This window comes from Gekko japonicus, unplaced genomic scaffold (genome assembly GCF_001447785.1).
Source record: "Gekko japonicus isolate JY-2015 unplaced genomic scaffold, Gekko_japonicus_V1.1 scaffold1975, whole genome shotgun sequence".
Lineage (NCBI taxonomy): Eukaryota > Metazoa > Chordata > Lepidosauria > Squamata > Gekkonidae > Gekko > Gekko japonicus.
Window position 1 is genome coordinate 192915 of NW_015177075.1, and position 16918 is coordinate 209832.

The following is a 16918-nucleotide window of genomic DNA, read 5'->3' on the forward strand; positions in this document are numbered from 1 at the left end:
TATATCTACACGTTGTGTGTGTTCATTCTCACAGTGAACCAACACCATGCTCTTTGCACATAATTACTGTACAGCAGAAACAAGAATGCATCTTAAAAACAGATACTGCACTTGATCTTAGCCAAAAGGCTGAGAAGCCATAAAAACTAGAAATCACCTTAAAAAGTCTAAAGGAAACTAGGGGGGGGGGAGAAACATTTATTTGAAAAAATATTTCCTAAGAATGCAGCATTATACACCATTACATAATTTTAGTGTGAGATTCGTTTTTGGAAGATCACCACTGATTAGTCAGTTCTAACACAGAAGTATCAGATTCTTTGTTTTTCTGTGACACACACAAACTCTGCTTTGTAAGCCAAAGCTTTACATTCACCAAGTGCATTGACTTTATACTCCCTTCATTTAAGAGACTGTTATTAAAAGTGTGTTCTGCCTTTAAATTCTAGGAGGCTGTGGTGAGATGTTGCCATTTCAATTAAAGTGCAACCTGGGCACAATAATGTTTTAACCTGCAAGGAAGAAAGCCTTTATTGAGCTGGTAGAATTCCACTAGTTGAATGAGATCAGAAAATCTGGTGTGACCATCATCCAGTGTATAAAACAGTTTGCCATCCTCATCCAACTGCAAAAAGAGAAAAAAACAAAATAATCAGTGTTCACGATACATTTGATGTTGTTCATCTGGCCTCTTTAAGGATGGTCTGGCAGATACCGAAAGGACACTAGAGGACTTCGGGAGTTGAACATCAAACGAAGCTGGGCAAATAGTGTGTGTGTGTGTGTGTGTAAAATGCCATCAAGTCACAGGCGACTTAGGGTGACCCTGGAGGATTTTCAAAGCAAGAGACAAACAGAGGTGGTTCTCCCACTGCCTGCCTCTGCACAGCGAGGCTGGACTTCCTTGTTGGGGCTCCATTCAAGTATTAACCAGGACCAACACTGCTTAGCTTCTGAGATCTGGTATTGCCTGGGCCATCCAGGTCCGGGTGGGCAAATGTTAGGGTGGAAGAAGAGTGGACCCACATGCCCACACTTCTATCCTCCATAAAGTCACTGCTATCTCCCACGGATGGAAGCGCTGGATTTAAGATCCCAGCTTATGCAACAGAGGATGAGCAAGAAAAGATGGAGGCCATCTCTGTGAAAGAGGAGAACACAGAGAACTAGAAGTGCAAAAGCTCTCTCTAATGTGGTCTGTCGCACAGACATAATTGCAAAGCCTTTTGGACACCAGGTGAGCTATCAATTGCCATTATAATCTTCGTAATGGGACATACCGCTCCCGAACACTATCAAGTGAATTCATATAAACATTTTAAAAAATAATAGATTAAAAGAAGTCTTCGGTTCAAAAAAGTGCAAATCTGCTTGCAAATTCCCTCAGGAATGGACGTTGTGATACAAGGCACCCCAGAATTCCCATCGTTCTACAGTTTCTCACACAAGACAGACACACACACACACCCCATGCATCCACACTATCCGTTGGTCTTTCAGACCGCATCTTCTTCCTTCTTTAGGTATGGAATTAAACTCAAACTGGAATCAGTGGGCAAGGCAACCTTGGAAGAAGATTTTTTTTTTTAAAAAAATAAACCTTTAATCTTGACAGCCAATGTCTAGCCAAGTTTATTTTAAAGGGGCAGAGTGCAATCCTGCACAAGCCTAACCCAAACCAGCATCATCAAGGCATTAAACCTGCTCAGCTCTGCTTGTCAATACCAAAGGTTTAGTTGATCCCTCCTAAACAGAGCCAATACCTCGCACGGTCCTGTCCAAAGCACAGACGGCTCTCCTTCCATTTTATCTCCACAATAATCCTGAGGGATTCATCAACAGACTGCCCCAAGGTCACTCACTGAGTTTCATTCGAACCCCTGAATCTTAGTCCAACACACTAACCTCTCTACTAGCCTAGCTCTATGCAATATCCTTCCTCCCATTTTCTCTTGCTGTTACCAACACCTGCCCTTCTATCCCCAACCTTGTGCTCCTCTCTGTATCCTCCCATCTGTCAACCCCTCCTCCATATGCCTCCTCACTCCAGGAAACCACAGAAAAGTCAGAGATGGCCATTGTCTCCATAGTGCACTGCCTCAGTGCTTCCCTAACCTGCAGAAGACTGGGGACAGGAGAGAGAGAAAAAAAGACAGGTTGGGTGCACGAAGGTTACGATTGCAAATAAACACATTGTTCCAGACGGTGTGCCCACACCACTGACAAGGCAAGGAAATTAAGTGTCCTACAACAACCATGTTTTTTTTGCAGAGCAGGAATGAACCTGAAAGCAACTTACATTGCCATCCTAAGAACACTATCCTGGGAGTAAGCTCTATTGAACAGCCTTGGGCAGGGTTCTATGTAGACCTGCTTGGGATTGCACTGCTAAATTCTTGAATGCACAAAGCTGCCTTGGACCGAGTCAGTCAGTGCCTACCCTGTCTGGCAGCGGCTTTCCAGGATCTCTGGTGGAAGTCTTCTCCATTAACTGCTACTTGATCTACTTAAATGAAGATGGCGGGGCTGAACCTGGGACCTTCTGCATTCCAAGCTGATGCTTTGCACCGCTGAGCCACAGTCCCCTCTTCTCTTCAGCCAAAGAATTCTTTCTCTCTACCCACAGAGAGACATTCTGCATTCCAGCAGAAAACGCGGTGGTGGAGTAGGCAGGGGTGATCATTCTGGAGTAGGGCCAAAGCCCAGGCTTTCCAGTAGCATATGCTGGGGGGAAAGGCCTACATGGCTTGGGACCGGGGTATCTGAAGGACTGTCATCTCCCATATGTCCCTGAACAGGAACTAATATCACAGGGAGAGTCCCTCTTGACTGTCCCATTGACAAAAGAAGCTTGTCTGGTGGGCACGCAAGAGACAGCTCCCCAGGAAGGTGCACCTGGCCTCCTCACTCTTTAGGAGGCAGCTGAAGGCAGTTTTATTCATGCTGGCATTGGATTAGTTCTTGGGTCCTACTGGCAGTTTTAAATTACAGATTCTAACTAGTGGTTTGCACGTATTTTATTATTAATTACGTTGTCAGCTGCCTTGAGTTCCTACGGTAGAAAGATGGCGGCCAGGAAGTGCTTTAAATAAATTAAATAACCCTCTCTCTACCTGAGTCACTGCCAATTGGAGTATGCAGACAACTGGGTAGACTGACTCTATATAAGACAGTTTCTGATGAGATAATCCTACAGTCACAAGAAGGGAGTCAAATGGCCAATGGCTTTGCTTTCACAGACTCAGGAAGTGCCATGTGAGACTAGGAGACTTTGGTTAACTTGGTTAGAATAAAGTATGTTTTACATGACAAAAGAATTGGGAAAAATACAGTAGATCTAGCACTGCTGTGAACAGGAGTCTTTCAGTCATTCAGGAAGTCTTTGTTCTTAGTTTTTAAAACAAATCTCCCCTTTATCTTTTCAACTCGATGAAGATAGATCCAGGTGGGCAGCCGTGTTGGTCTGAAGCAGGAGAACAAAGTCTGAGTTCAGCGGCACCTTTGAGACCAACAAAGTTTTATTCAAAGCATAAGCTTTTGTGCGCGCACACACTTCCTCCGATACACTGAAATGGAAGGTTCCATTTCAATGTATTCGAGGAAGTGTGCCTGCACACGAAAGCTCGTACGTTGAATAAAACGTTGTTGGTCCTAAAGGTGCCGCTGAACTCAAACTTCGGTCTTTTCTACTCTATGAAGTTCCACTTGCTCTTGCTTCCCCATCAAGACAGACTCTGCCACGTGCCCGTTGTCCCCTGGGACCTCTGGAACACGTAGGGGGAAACGATTATGAGGCCAGAAGGGCAAGTTCGTACCCAGAGTGAATACTTGCTATTGGCACATGGATCATGCTAATGGGGAAACAGTAGGGAGCAGTCGATAGACTCCCCCATTAGAATCCCATTTTCACGCTGAGACGGCTTTTAGGCTTAGAAACGGCCTCTTTCACAGATGCTTGCAAACAGTAGGCTTCGATGGCTATAAGCAGAATGCATTACCAAAACATTCATCTCTGTCTTGGCATTGCTTTATCAACCACCGTGGTGTGTTGCATTACTCTACAAATTTACTGGTTACTTACTGGCACAATTTGGAAGTGTTTGATTTTTAATCCATGGCTCAATGACAGCACAAAGGTTCTGGGGTTACTTTGGCTATCCCGTACCAAGAAAACTCTAAAGGGAAGAGAGGAAAAAAAGGTGTCAAACATGGTGGAGGTGCAGTAATGCTAAGCTGCAACTGTCTTCTGAGGTTCTTCTGATCTGTTTGGGGACTACAAATATCATTTGTACCAGGCAAAAGGTTTCATTTTCTGACAAACCATGATAGGGAGGCTCTCTTTACATGTACTGGCAGGGTTTTCTTTGGGGGGAGGTTGTGTTAAACATTCAGATATTTAATTCTCCACCCATTGCCTGAAATGGAACAGGCCAAGGAGGACTGTACAAAAAGTCCTGCTACACGATATTGTTACCTTGAAATTTAAGAATGAAACTGGACAAAGATAAAGGAAATATAAGAGGGAAAGGAGGGAGGAGCATTGCGGGAAGCCACAAGGAGGGGGGAGGGAGGAGATAAGAGATATGGATATATGATAATTGAAATGTAATGTTGAATATGTTGTAATATCCAAAAATAAAAGTTTTGAAACAAAAAAAAGTCCTGCTGCACTCATGAACCTGCTCTGATGCTTCTGAGGTACAGGAAGCATAACAGTGAAAGGACAGGTAACTTTCTTCCCCCCAAAAAAGTCCATTAAGCTCACACCACAAAATCCATACCAGTACTGTGCACTGGATCATCAAAATTACAGGCTAAGGCAGCCCACCAGTGGTTCGTCTTCCAGCTAAGGCAACTTTCATTCTGCCTTTGAGAACAAAGAACTGCTAAGTAACTGAATACTTCTCTGCCTAAGAAAAATTGTAAGGAAAAGAGTCTTACCCATCCACCAGTCCTTGCCTCAAAATCAGTTGATGAGCCTCATCTCTAGAGATCTTATGGTGAAACCACGGCTGAGAACTGTGTATGGCTGGAAATACAATGAACAGGTGAGAAATAAAATCTTGCTGGAAGGGTTTGAGTGCAAGGCAAACTCATTCCATTCTACAAAACCAGAAGATTGGTACTTACCTATGTTTGATGGCACATTTTGCAAAGTGGAGGGACTGCAGAGTCGTAAACAGCCTTTTTTCTGGATGGAAGAGAACAAAAAGAAGAGTCGGTTTTTATACCCTGCCTTTCTCTACCCAAAGGAGTCTCAAAGTGGCTTACAATCACCTTCCCTTTCTCTCCGCACAACAGACATCCTGTGAGGTAGGTGGGGCTGAGAGAGCTGTGACTGACTCTAAGTCACCCAGCTGGCTTCATATAGAGGAGTGGGGAATCAAACCTGGTTCTCCAGATTAGAGTCCACCACTCTTAACCACTACACCACACTGACTCTCAAAGGAGTCTCAAAGCAGCTTACGATTGCCTTCCCTTCCTTTCCCCGCAACAGGCACCTTGTGAGGCAGCTTGGGCTGAGAGAGTTCTGAGAGAACCGTGACAGGCTTCATGTGGAGGAGAAGAGAATCAAACCTGGTTCTCCAGATTCAATTCCGCTGCACTTAACCATTACATTTTCAAAAAAAGTGGGGGTGGGAAAAGCAAATTAGAATTGTTGGAAAACTCAAGATTTCATACCCGCCATGCTAAGCCTTCCTCAACTGCAACTGACAGAGCTTCTGAGGGGTTTTCAATAACTCTGGATTTATGTCCTGTGAAGTCCATGGCCACGAGAGAATTCTCTGAAACGCTTCTCTGTCAAAGAAAATGTATGTTTTAGAGAGGATCTAGCCAAAACAATTCTTATTTTTAATGTTTGCATCATTCTCAGAGCAATAAGTCTTCCGTGAAGTCCACCCAGAATGATCAATTGATTAGCCAATAGGAAAGGAAATTAAGAATTAGAAAAAAGTATCCTGTATGTAGTGATAAATTTTTTAGGATGAATGCATTCTAAAGGATATCTCATCTATAACAGTGTTTATAACCTCCTCTCTGCCATTTGATGCCACAGCAATTCTACATGGGACATCTAGAGTGAAAGATTATCATAAGGGCTTTTTCGGTGGCGGCTCCTATCTGGTGGAATGAGCTCCCGGAGGAGATCAGGGCCCTGCGGGACCTGTTACAGTTCCGCAGGGCCTGTAAGACGGAGCTCTTCCGCCAGGCTTTTGAATAGGAGCCGCTGCCACCACCACCACCACCAGCAACGGGCAACTGCAAAGCAATACCACTGGGTTAGGCTGACTGGCCATTTGAACATTGGGGCCATAGCATCCCCCTCTCAATAGGGAGCGAGTATGTTAGTCGCGGTAGATTTCTGGGAGTTGCCCACTGTAATTAATTGTTTTAACTTGTTTTAACCGTATTTTATTGCACTGCGTGCCTTATTTGTGTAACTGTGGTGTTGTATTACACCTATGTCTTGTAAGCCGCCCTGAGCCCGCATGCGGGGAGGGCGGGATATAAATGCAATTAAATAAATAAATAAATAAATAAATAAGGCATATATAGAACTGATAAGGTAACATTCTCACAGCAGCCAGAACTATGACAACCCAGGGTTGGAGAATCTGTCATATTCTATTAAAAGGAGGAATGATTACTGGAATTATTTTTAAGATTGCCACTGAAACCTTAAATGGATTTACACCCTTCTAAAGCCATTGTTCTGACTGGATAGCCCAGGCTAGCCTGATCTCATCAGACTTGAGAAGCTAAGCAGGGTCAGCCCTGGTGAGCACTTGGAGGAGAGACCATCAAGGAAGTCCAGGGTCACGACACAGAGGCAGCCAATGGCAGACCCACCTCTGCTCGCCTCTTGCCTTCAAAACCCTACAGAGTTGCCATAAGTTGACTGCTTTTCACCACTAAGGTCACTGACTTTATAGAATGGCACTGTACTAATATGATATGTCAGGCAAGAATATACTTTGTTTTTTGCTGTGGGTGTAAAAATGTAATAGTTTATAATATCTGATTTTTCAACAACATCATCATTACCAGGGCTATTTTTGGGCAGGAACGCACAGGAATGGAGTTCCGGCTGGCTTCCAAGTTGGCCACGCCCAGCAGGAACTCATTAGCATAATAGGCCACACCCAACAGCAGAAACTCATTAGGACTGGCTACATTAGGGGTGTGTGGCCTAACATGCAAAGGAGTTCCTGCTACAAAAAAGCTCTGGGTTTGGACAACAAACAAGGTAAACGGAATAAGAAGCAAAAGGTGGGTGTGGCTGGATGACCACACTTCTGGTAAAACGGGGGTGTGGCCTAATACGCCAATGAGCTGTGCTGTCAGGGGTGTGGCCTAATATGCTAATGAGTTTCTGCTGTTGGGTGTGACCTATTGTGCTAATGAGTTCCTGCTCGGCTTTTTCTACAAAAAAAGCCCTGATCATTGCCACCATTATCTGGTAGTAAGTGGGCTCTTCCCTACTGAAATGAATACTTAGTTAAAGGAAAGCAAGTATGAGGGGAAGTTAACCTACTCTAGCCACTGAAAAAAAAAATTATTTATAGCTCACCAACTGAAGTCCTTTCTGCATTTGCCTGCCACACCAGATTTCCTCAGTGTTTGAGCTGAGGCAATTTAAGTCCACGGCAAAAGAGCATCCAAACATCCCAGAGCAACAGCAGGCTGAAGCTGGGCTGACCACTGAAGGGAGGTGATGTAATGCAGAATGGGGGGGAAATCCGGAATAAAAAGGTTGAATTCGATTTGAGTGCAGAATGGGGGTGGGGGGGAGAAACCTGGATTAAAAAGAAGGCTGAATTCGATTTGAGTGCAGAATGGCTTAGAGGATACCGCGTTGAACATGGATTAATAGGCAAGTGCAGAAAGGGCCTGAGACACAAGGCAGATTACGCACTGTCAAACGACGCAATCAAATAGCATGAGACATTTAATAACAATCCAAGAAAAAGTACCAGGCATGAAATGTTACACCATGCAGGAATACTGTTACACATTGCAGAAAATGTAATTACAAAAGTAGAAAACAATGCAGTAAGAACAGGATAATAGAGATTCTGGGTTGTGGGGTTTCCAAACAGTTTCTCTCTCCTGCAATTATTTTCAGGACCCCTATTTGTTCTCTCTAACAGTAAGGCAAGTGGCCTCCACCACTAGAGGGGCTAGATAGGGCCACACACAAAGGATGTTTCTTCATGGGTGGGGAAAAATTCAGGTCTAAAGGAATACATTATTCCAGCCCAACATATTCCAAAAAAGTCAAAAGGAAGAGGTGGCTAAAATTACAGTAATTATTCGATTTTATATGACTGAGCATGCAGGGAGTTTAATACAGAATGGTATGAGTATAGGTAGCAGGTGTGATGAATTTACACAGGGCGTGGTCTAAAGGTACACAGCCCCCCTAATGAGTTAAGCATTGCCCAGATGGAAGGCCTCCAAGGAAACCCTCTGCATGGGGCCTGGAGTTCCACAGAAGAAAGTTAGGAAATAAAGAAACAGAGTACCTACCACAGGCGTATTAAGAGGACCACAGCCACCTCTACCATGATATGGTTGCATGTAATTCTGGTACAGTTGCATTCCATACTAAAAACAAAACAACCCTTATTACTAGGTTGTGGATTTATGAACCACAGTCTAAGAGCACCCAGTGGAGGAATCAGATATCCACAGGTTTCCATCACACACTGAGTCTGCCAGTGATGGCTTTTCCACCCTACACAGGCAAGAAGCGACTATGTGGAGGTGCAACCACTCGATTTCTATGATCAGTTAATAGTGAATACCATATGTATCTGGGGAAAAAGACAACCCCCCCTAGAAAACAAGGATTAAACATAAAAACAGATGACCCTGTATTGAAGAGGGCCCTTGCTCTCCTCTCTGTGCCTCGGAGCCTTCTGGCTGGTACAAGAATGTCCGGGGGTAGACTGTGGCACCCATCCAATGGCTTGCAGGGCTGGTCTCCTCTCTCTGTCCCCTCGTCTCCTGGCAGGAGCCAGAAGGCATGAAGGCAAATAGAGGAGCATATCCCTGTGTATATCTAGGGTTGCCAGCTCTGAGTTGGCAAATACCTGGAGATTTTAGGGGCAGAGGGGACAGTAGAACCATAGCAGAGTATAATGACAGAGTCAACTCTCCAAAGCAGCCATTTTCTCCAAGGGAAATTATTTTGGTTGTCTGGGGTTCACCTGTAAGAGCAGGAGACCTACAGGTACCACCTGAAGGGTGGCAACCCTAGTATATCCCCAGACATAAGACACACACCCCCTCCTTCGGTACAAAGCAGAAAAGATTTGTAGCATAGTCTTCTTTGGGGATAAATACAGTAATCATTTTGCTCCAAATTAAATGTTCCATTTGGGGTTTGACCATTTCATGGACCCAATCAAATAGTCAGCTATTCTGCTTGTGTTGCCTAAGTGTTAAAGTAATGTATAACTTATGTCTGACACAGGGGCTCTCCCATGCTGTGATGAGGTGATGTGGTGTGATGGTTAGAGTGTCAGGTAAGGATCTGGGATTCCCAGGTCTGAATCTCCATTCTGTCATGGAAGCTTACCAGGTTTATCTTGGGCCAATTATACTCTCTCTCATACCTTAGCTACCCCACAGGGAGGTTATTATGGGGTTAAAGTGGAGAAGGAAGAAGAAGAGATTGGATTTATACTCCACCCTTCACTACCCGAAGGAGTCTCCAAACAGCTTACAATCTCCTTTCCCTTCCCCTCCCCACAAGAGACACCCTGTGAGGTAGGTGGGGCTGAGAGAGCTCTTTCGACAACTGCTCATGAGAGAACAGCTCTGAAAGAACTGAAAGAGCGGACCCAAGGTCACACCAGCAGCTGCAAGTAGAGGAGTGGGGAATCAAACCCGGTTCTCCCAGATCAGAGTCCATGCGCCTAACCACTACACCAAACTGGCTCTCACGGAGGGAGAGGAAGAACCACTTTGGTTCCCCATTAAGGAAAAAAGCAGGGTATAAATATACCTAGCCTGTATAGCCCAGGCTAGCTCAATCCCATTAGAGCTTGGAAGCTAAGCAAGACCAGCTCTGGCTAATATGTGGATGGGAGACCTCCAAGGAATACACAGAGGCAGGCAACAGCAAAATCACCTCTGAATGTCTCTTGCCTTGAAAACCCGATGGGGTCGCCATAAATCAGCTGTGACTTGATGGCACTTTCCACCACCAAAATAAATATCCATTTTTTTAAAAAAAAAAACTGCAGAAATTATTAAAGGTGATTAAACAGGTTTCTTTTACCTTCAGCAAACGAATTGCTGTCACCCAGCAGGTCCTACTTTGCTCACTGTCTGTGTAAAGCCGTTTCAGGTCTCTGGCAGCTCCTGCTTTTTGAGGCTAGAAAGCCACAGCATATTGTTTAGCATTAATTCCTATCTCGGAGGCAATACCTGTTGAAATAAAGGCCACTAATTCTCCTAGTTCGTCAATGAACGCGGGATCTTTATCTTCACACACACACCCCTTTCTTCAAAAAGAAATCTTGGCAAACAGGGTTTACTGTTCCCCCGCTCCCCAAGAAACCGTTTTATTCTATGTGTATATATATGTATATAAATGCTAAGCATTTACCTTAAAGCAGAACCCGTAGGCGATTGGCACTCCAGGTATCTTTTTGCCTGTCAAAGACATATACACATCACTACTGTTGAATTCACTGAATAGTTGCAAGTGCCTCGGCTCCTAAAAGGAAGAGGCGAAGCCATTACACACTGAAAGGAGGAGGCGACTCGTCTGTAACGTAAAATATAAAATCTGCAAAGAGAAGGAGATGTTTTTTCCCCAGCATCCTAGGGTGCCACTGCGGATGACAGTGCCAAAGGAACTCACTGAGCTGGCAGTGTACCCCAAGCCCATATGGGATTTTAACTAAAGGAAACCAGGTAGCACTCAGTCCTGTCTACCACCTTTCTAGGCTGGAAGCTACAAGAGGCAAAATGAATTCAACACTGAATCCGTCCTTGACAGCACAGCATCGTACCCATTACTTTGCACACACTGATCTGCTTTCTTCTCTGGAGTTCATAGGGATCTCAGAACTGCTATGGTTAGGTAGGTACTGAGGCTTAGCGGCCAGTAGATAGGAGTTCATAGGGATCTCAGAACTGCTATAGTTAGGTATGTACCGAGGCCCAGCGCCCAGAAGATAGTCCTCCACCACCACCACCACCTGGCTTGTTTCACAACAGAAGAAGAACTGGGCAGAAGCAGAGGAAATGGAGCACACTCATGCTGCGCTGCCTCCTCTGGCTCTTCTCTCATCGGCCAACGGGAGATTAGCCCAAGAGTGATCTTCTGAGGTGTCCTCTCATTGCCCAGTAGGAGGAGTGCTGCAGGGAACAGAATATGTCTGTTCTCTCTCAACTTTTAATTCTGGCAGTTCCAAAGAAGCATATATCGCTGACCTTCATTGCTACTGCTGTACACCTCACCCTTTAGGAAATGGGAAATTTAAAAAAAATTACAGAGTTGTAAAGCTTTTAGAAGGCCATCAGGTCATATGACTGATACATTTAGTCCCAAATTCATGAAGACATCTAGGACTTTTGGAAGTCCAGCTACCCTTAAAATGGCTCCTACAATTGGACACGTTCTATAGGTCTACTGTACATGGGTTTCTTTTTCAGGTGCTTCATGACACAGTCAGCTACTATTCCTTGGTCAATCCCCCCCCCGCCCCCGCAGCCATTCCTGACCATGAGTTTTACTGTAGCATCAGGACCGATGCCAATTGGCATATGGCTGTCAAGTTCTCCTTACGAGGGCTCTCTTCACCTCCACCACCACCCTGCGGAGTCTGTGAATGTTGTTCACACCCATCCACCTGGTAAGTGACAAACACTGATTTTTTTATACTCTCAGACCTTTTTTAAAAGACAGGAATTGAGAAAGGGTGGGCGCTCCCGCTAGACTACTAGCTGTCAAGCAATACCTCGTATGGAAGCTGAGAAAAGAAAAACATTCTTAATGGTGCAACAGCAGAGAAGAGGTGGTGCACAAGAAGGAAGAAACAGTAACCTATCCTGCTAAGTAGAGCCCATAGTTCTTAACTTGGGAATGCTAGCTGGGGGACTGAGAGCAAGGAGAAATGCCCTATTAAACCAACTTATAACGGCATATATCCTACCACAGTCTACTACTGAGTTTTGGTGTGTTTTTCTGCATTCCTCTCCATTGCTGTAGCTTCTTCTGACCACCAGAAAGATCATTCCCAGGGTTTGGGGCCTGGATGGACTGACCATTTAAACTTTACAACCTAGATCACCCTTCTCATTGTAGAGCTTTTACATTGGCCCGACTAAATATTTTCCCCTCAAAGATATTAACTGGTCGGTAGAACAAAGTCCCTTTCCATGAAACGCAATGTATCTATCCTTTAAAATCGATATATTCAATCCATCATATCATCTTGGATTGTCAATTGCATGCAGGTCCATGTAAGAAACTCCTTTCCCCTCCACTATACCCTAAACATTATAGTAACAATGACAGAATACTCCAATGTCTATTAACTGACACAAACCCAGACATCACAGTACTTGTCGCTAGGTTCTTGGCTGAAGCGGTTCAAGATAGATACAAGCTTTCTGTATGATCAGCCTTATTTTGCTGTCTCTGTAATGCCTTCTTGCTCATATTTTATCACACCACGTATTTTATTGATATGCCATTAAAGGTATTTGATTTGACCATTTAAACTTACAGGGAAAGTTCATCTTTCCTCACCGCAGTTTTTTTAATTTCCAAGACTTGTGTTTATTTACTGCATTTCTATTTCACCTTTCTCCCCATTCAAGGACCCCAAATGAGTATGATATCGATCTACTTAAAAAAGCCCAAAATTTTGACCAAAGCTTCATCTAATTTCCGCACAGAATTGACTCCCACTCCATGCCTCTACCATAAGGGCTGGTTTATGTTTTGTCTTCTTTCCTCTCCTCTGGAAGGAAAAAAACCTGGAAACAAAAATTTTGAAAAGGGGGAGAAACAGATTTTATTGTTCATCACTGCAAACCTACATTTTGCAGGGGGGGAAATGGAACAAATACCACTAGTATCATATGTTGGTCTTACCTTTGACATCCCCTTGGTGGAAAAATACAGACCAGAGCTTCGCAACAAGAAGTACATCTTTTTCCAGGTTTTTTTCCCTCGCTCTTTAGCATATAAATAACTGTGGATTTCGGGATACCCACTGGTACTTACAAACATCTGAAAGGTAAAATTGCAAACACACATACGCATTTAGTACCCCACCGGAATTCAGCTTTCCAATTGTACAAGAGTATACCTATACCAAACAACTCCTCGCTCATACAAGGGAGCTTCTGGCAGAGCTTTGGAAGGGGCTGGCAGTCTGGGAATGTGATCTCTCGGAGGCCTGTGGGAATTACATGCTTGATTCCATTGAAACAGAACACAGCACCAGGCTCACAGATGTTTGGAGAAGGATGTTTGTCACTTCTGTCCTTTGAACATTTAGCATGCTCCACTAGTGCCAAGTATCTGTTGAAAGGGTAGCGGTTCTCCCAAACTGGGTTTACATGCATTCTACATCCACTCTTGACTTACATCCCCCATTGTTATTCAGTAGTTCCCTCAAACATTTTGGGCGATTTCGCACTAGAGCTGCCTCGCGGCGCAGCCGCCATTTGCCCCAAAAACCAGGATCACGAAACTGTGGAGGAAATCGGGCGAAGCCACGAGTCAAAATGCAGCCCCGCAGCTTCGGGTGTGAAATTGACATATTTGTGTCTTGGCAAATGGCGGCTGCACCGCCAGGCAGCTCTAGTGCAAAATCGCCCTTTGTTAAGGAGAAATGGTCACAAATGGGGGTCCTTTTCGTAGGCCGTATAGTTATCACCAGTGGAAGCAAAGTGGCCTCCAGGCTTGCCCAACTAGGCCTCAAGAGTTCCGTCACATCCAGCCTTCCAGTGTGCTTATAAAGTTGGATTCTAGAGGGGTAGCCATGTTAGTCTGCTGGCACAAAAACACACAAGAATCTTGTGACACCTTTAAGATGAATGAATTGATTAGACCACATGCTTTTTGAGAGCCACAACCCTCTTTATGGATCTGGTGAGGCATGCCTTGGCTCATTACAGTATATGCTGTAATAAACATTTAAGGTGCCACAAGACCTTTTAATCATTTAAAGCTTTGAGCTGGATATAAAGAAAGGAAGCCCTTCTGTTTGTGATAACTTGTCTGACCAAAATCTTTGCATTAATGTTTCTTGAGAGTACCTTGCTCTTCAGGCCTACAAGAATCAAGGTTCTCTTCTCAACATATTATCTGTCAACATGAGAACCATAACTACCCTGTAAAACTTATCTGTGTCTTGTGTGTGTGTGTGTGGTGTAGTAGTTAACGTGTCAGACTAGGATCTGGGATAGGGTTGCCAAGTTGGAATTGCCTTTTAGTGGGGGGAGTCCTGCACCTCCCTAGGAGTCTTCATGCGTGTGCGCAAAGCGCGCGCGCCGCGATGACACCATCCAGAAGTGACATCATTGCGTTGGGAGCGGGGCCACAATCATTCGAGGGAAAAACATAGAGTTTTCCCTCGAATGATAGAGCCTCCCCCCGCAACATGCCCGACGCGATGACGTCACCTCCAGGTGGTGTCTTCACGCAGGGCACATCTCACAATTTGGGGGCGGGGTTCCCCCCAGCAGCCCGATCCGGGCCAGCGGGGAATGAGCCTATCAAGCGGGGGTTTCCCCACTCCCCGGGGGGACCTGGCAACCCTAACCTGGGGAAACCAAGTTTGAATCCCCACTCATGCCATGGAAGCTTCCTGGGTGACCTTGGACCAGTCACATATTCTCAGCCTAATCTACCTCACAAGATTGTTGTGAGGGTAAAATGGAGGAGAGGAGAACGATGTAAGCTGCTTTGGGTCCCCATTGTGGTGAAAGGCGGGATAGAAATAAGTACATTTTAATCTGGCTATATTTATTTGGAGACAGAAGCTAAAAACTGTTCCATTTCTTAAATACTGCTTACATACATTTAGTTCACACACATTTATATTTGCACAATAACAGCACTATAAACAATAATTGGCTCCAATGACTTAGAACGAAAAATGGCATTGTTGCACAGTGAGTTAAATTTTTTGTAATTAACACAAATTACATCACTAATAAATAGTTTAGCACTTTACACAGGGATTGCCCTTGAAGATGTTTTGGAAACTATAATTTGTCTATATTACTGCAGGTAGGGTCTTCATAGGTACTTGCTGAGGTCAGCGTATTATGCATGTTCTGGAACACCTTGATGGGCTTCCACTAAATTCCCAAAGGCAACTCTAGATGCTGGCTTCGATCATTAACAAGCTTTATGGATTGGGTCTAGGGCAGGGATCCCCAACTTTGTTGAACCTGTGAGAACTGTTGGCATTTTGAGACATGTAGGCATGACAACAAATTGGTTGCCATAGGGAGGGGGTAGGACCAATCACATAATGTCTGCCAGAGGGGTTGGGTCCAACCCCAAAATGTTAGGTGGTTGCATTCCAAGCATCTTTCTGTGATGGAGGCAGCTGCTTCAAAGTAGGTGCTCCCTGGATACATAAAAGTAATGCTCTTCTGAAGCAACTCACACTCTTCTGAAGCACTTCCTACTCTAGCAAAGTGGAGGAATGCCAAGACTCTTTGCTTTGAGAGAGAGAGAGAGAGCGTGGGCACCAGGAAACACACCAGAGAGCACTGCACGGGTCTAAAGTATCTGACGGACTGCCTGTACCCCAATTGCCTATCTTGATCACCAGCATAATCTACATCATAGGTCACCAGCATCATCTCAACTGACAGCAGGTTCCCACGTCAAGTCGGTAAAGCTGGGTAGAGGCTTTAGAAAGGGCCCTTTCTGTGGTATCACCGTTACCTCTTCCCCAAGAAACTTGCCTTTGTCATTTAGAATCCATTTTTTCTTTCAGTTAACATTTGTTTATGTTTATAATACTGTTTATTTCCTTGCTGTCCTTATTTTGGATTAAGCTGTTTTTTTCCCCCTTCACTTTTATACCGTTTCTTACTTTGCCATTAGGGGAAACGATCTTTCGTTGATACTATGAAATGTGGGAGATCAATGTTTATTCTATACTGTTGGTACAGTATTTTTATTTATATGCCATTTATATTGTAATTTTACAGAATCTATTTATTGTTATTTTCTGACTTTAATATCCTCTGGGGAAAGGTGAGGTATACATTTTAAAAATAGAAACAGATACAGTTCAGATATCTAATCATTATCTGGTTAAGTAGCTTTCAGATCAGTCAAATAACCGACCCAAAGATTACATATGCTGAGTTACACCACAGAGACAAACAGATCCATAAATCTGGCCACACACTGGGTGTTTAGGTTTTACTAGGCCATTCCTGTAGTGTTTTTTCAGCAGTGACTGTTAGCACTACCCTTCATCTATGTTCACTAATAAGGAGAAAGGATGTTCTTCTTACTTGATTGATTTCTAATGATGAAAGTATAAGCCAGCCATTATTAACTTAGTACTTTGTTAAGTAGACTCTTTGGCCACTCACCAAAAGATTTCTCTGCTATTTTTGTTAACTTTTACTTTTAAAAAGAAACACAGCAGGGAAATAGGGACTACAGCATAGATTTACTAAAACCCTCTTCAGTGTTTTCAGACCACATACCCAGGGGTCATTTCATAGAAAAAGAGCTGCAGGAGCTCATTAGCATACAGTATGCTAATGAGCTACTAGGCTATTAGCATAATAGCTCATTAGCGTATGCAATGTCCCCTGACATCACTGGAAGTGATGTCAGAATGGGAAGCAAAAGGGGGGGGCATCTTCAAAAGCCTCCTCTTCCCTTCTCCAGCCGGGGGGGGGG

The 16918-nt window shown here is 44.1% G+C and overlaps 1 protein-coding gene across 1 annotated transcript in view; it reads right to left on the bottom strand.

Annotated features, from left to right (window-relative positions):
- Positions 1 to 478: 478 nt before the first annotated feature.
- Positions 479 to 16918, bottom strand: part of GRB14 (growth factor receptor bound protein 14) — a 49890-nt gene continuing 33450 nt past the window's right edge. The window contains exons 5-13 of the mRNA XM_015428232.1: positions 13124 to 13261; positions 10622 to 10732; positions 10292 to 10387; positions 8533 to 8610; positions 5683 to 5799; positions 5131 to 5191; positions 4942 to 5029; positions 4082 to 4175; positions 479 to 625 (exon numbers count right to left, since the gene is read on the bottom strand). Of these exons, the coding sequence (XP_015283718.1) occupies positions 479 to 625; positions 4082 to 4175; positions 4942 to 5029; positions 5131 to 5191; positions 5683 to 5799; positions 8533 to 8610; positions 10292 to 10387; positions 10622 to 10732; positions 13124 to 13261 (930 nt within the window). The remainder of the gene's footprint in view (positions 626 to 4081; positions 4176 to 4941; positions 5030 to 5130; positions 5192 to 5682; positions 5800 to 8532; positions 8611 to 10291; positions 10388 to 10621; positions 10733 to 13123; positions 13262 to 16918) is intronic.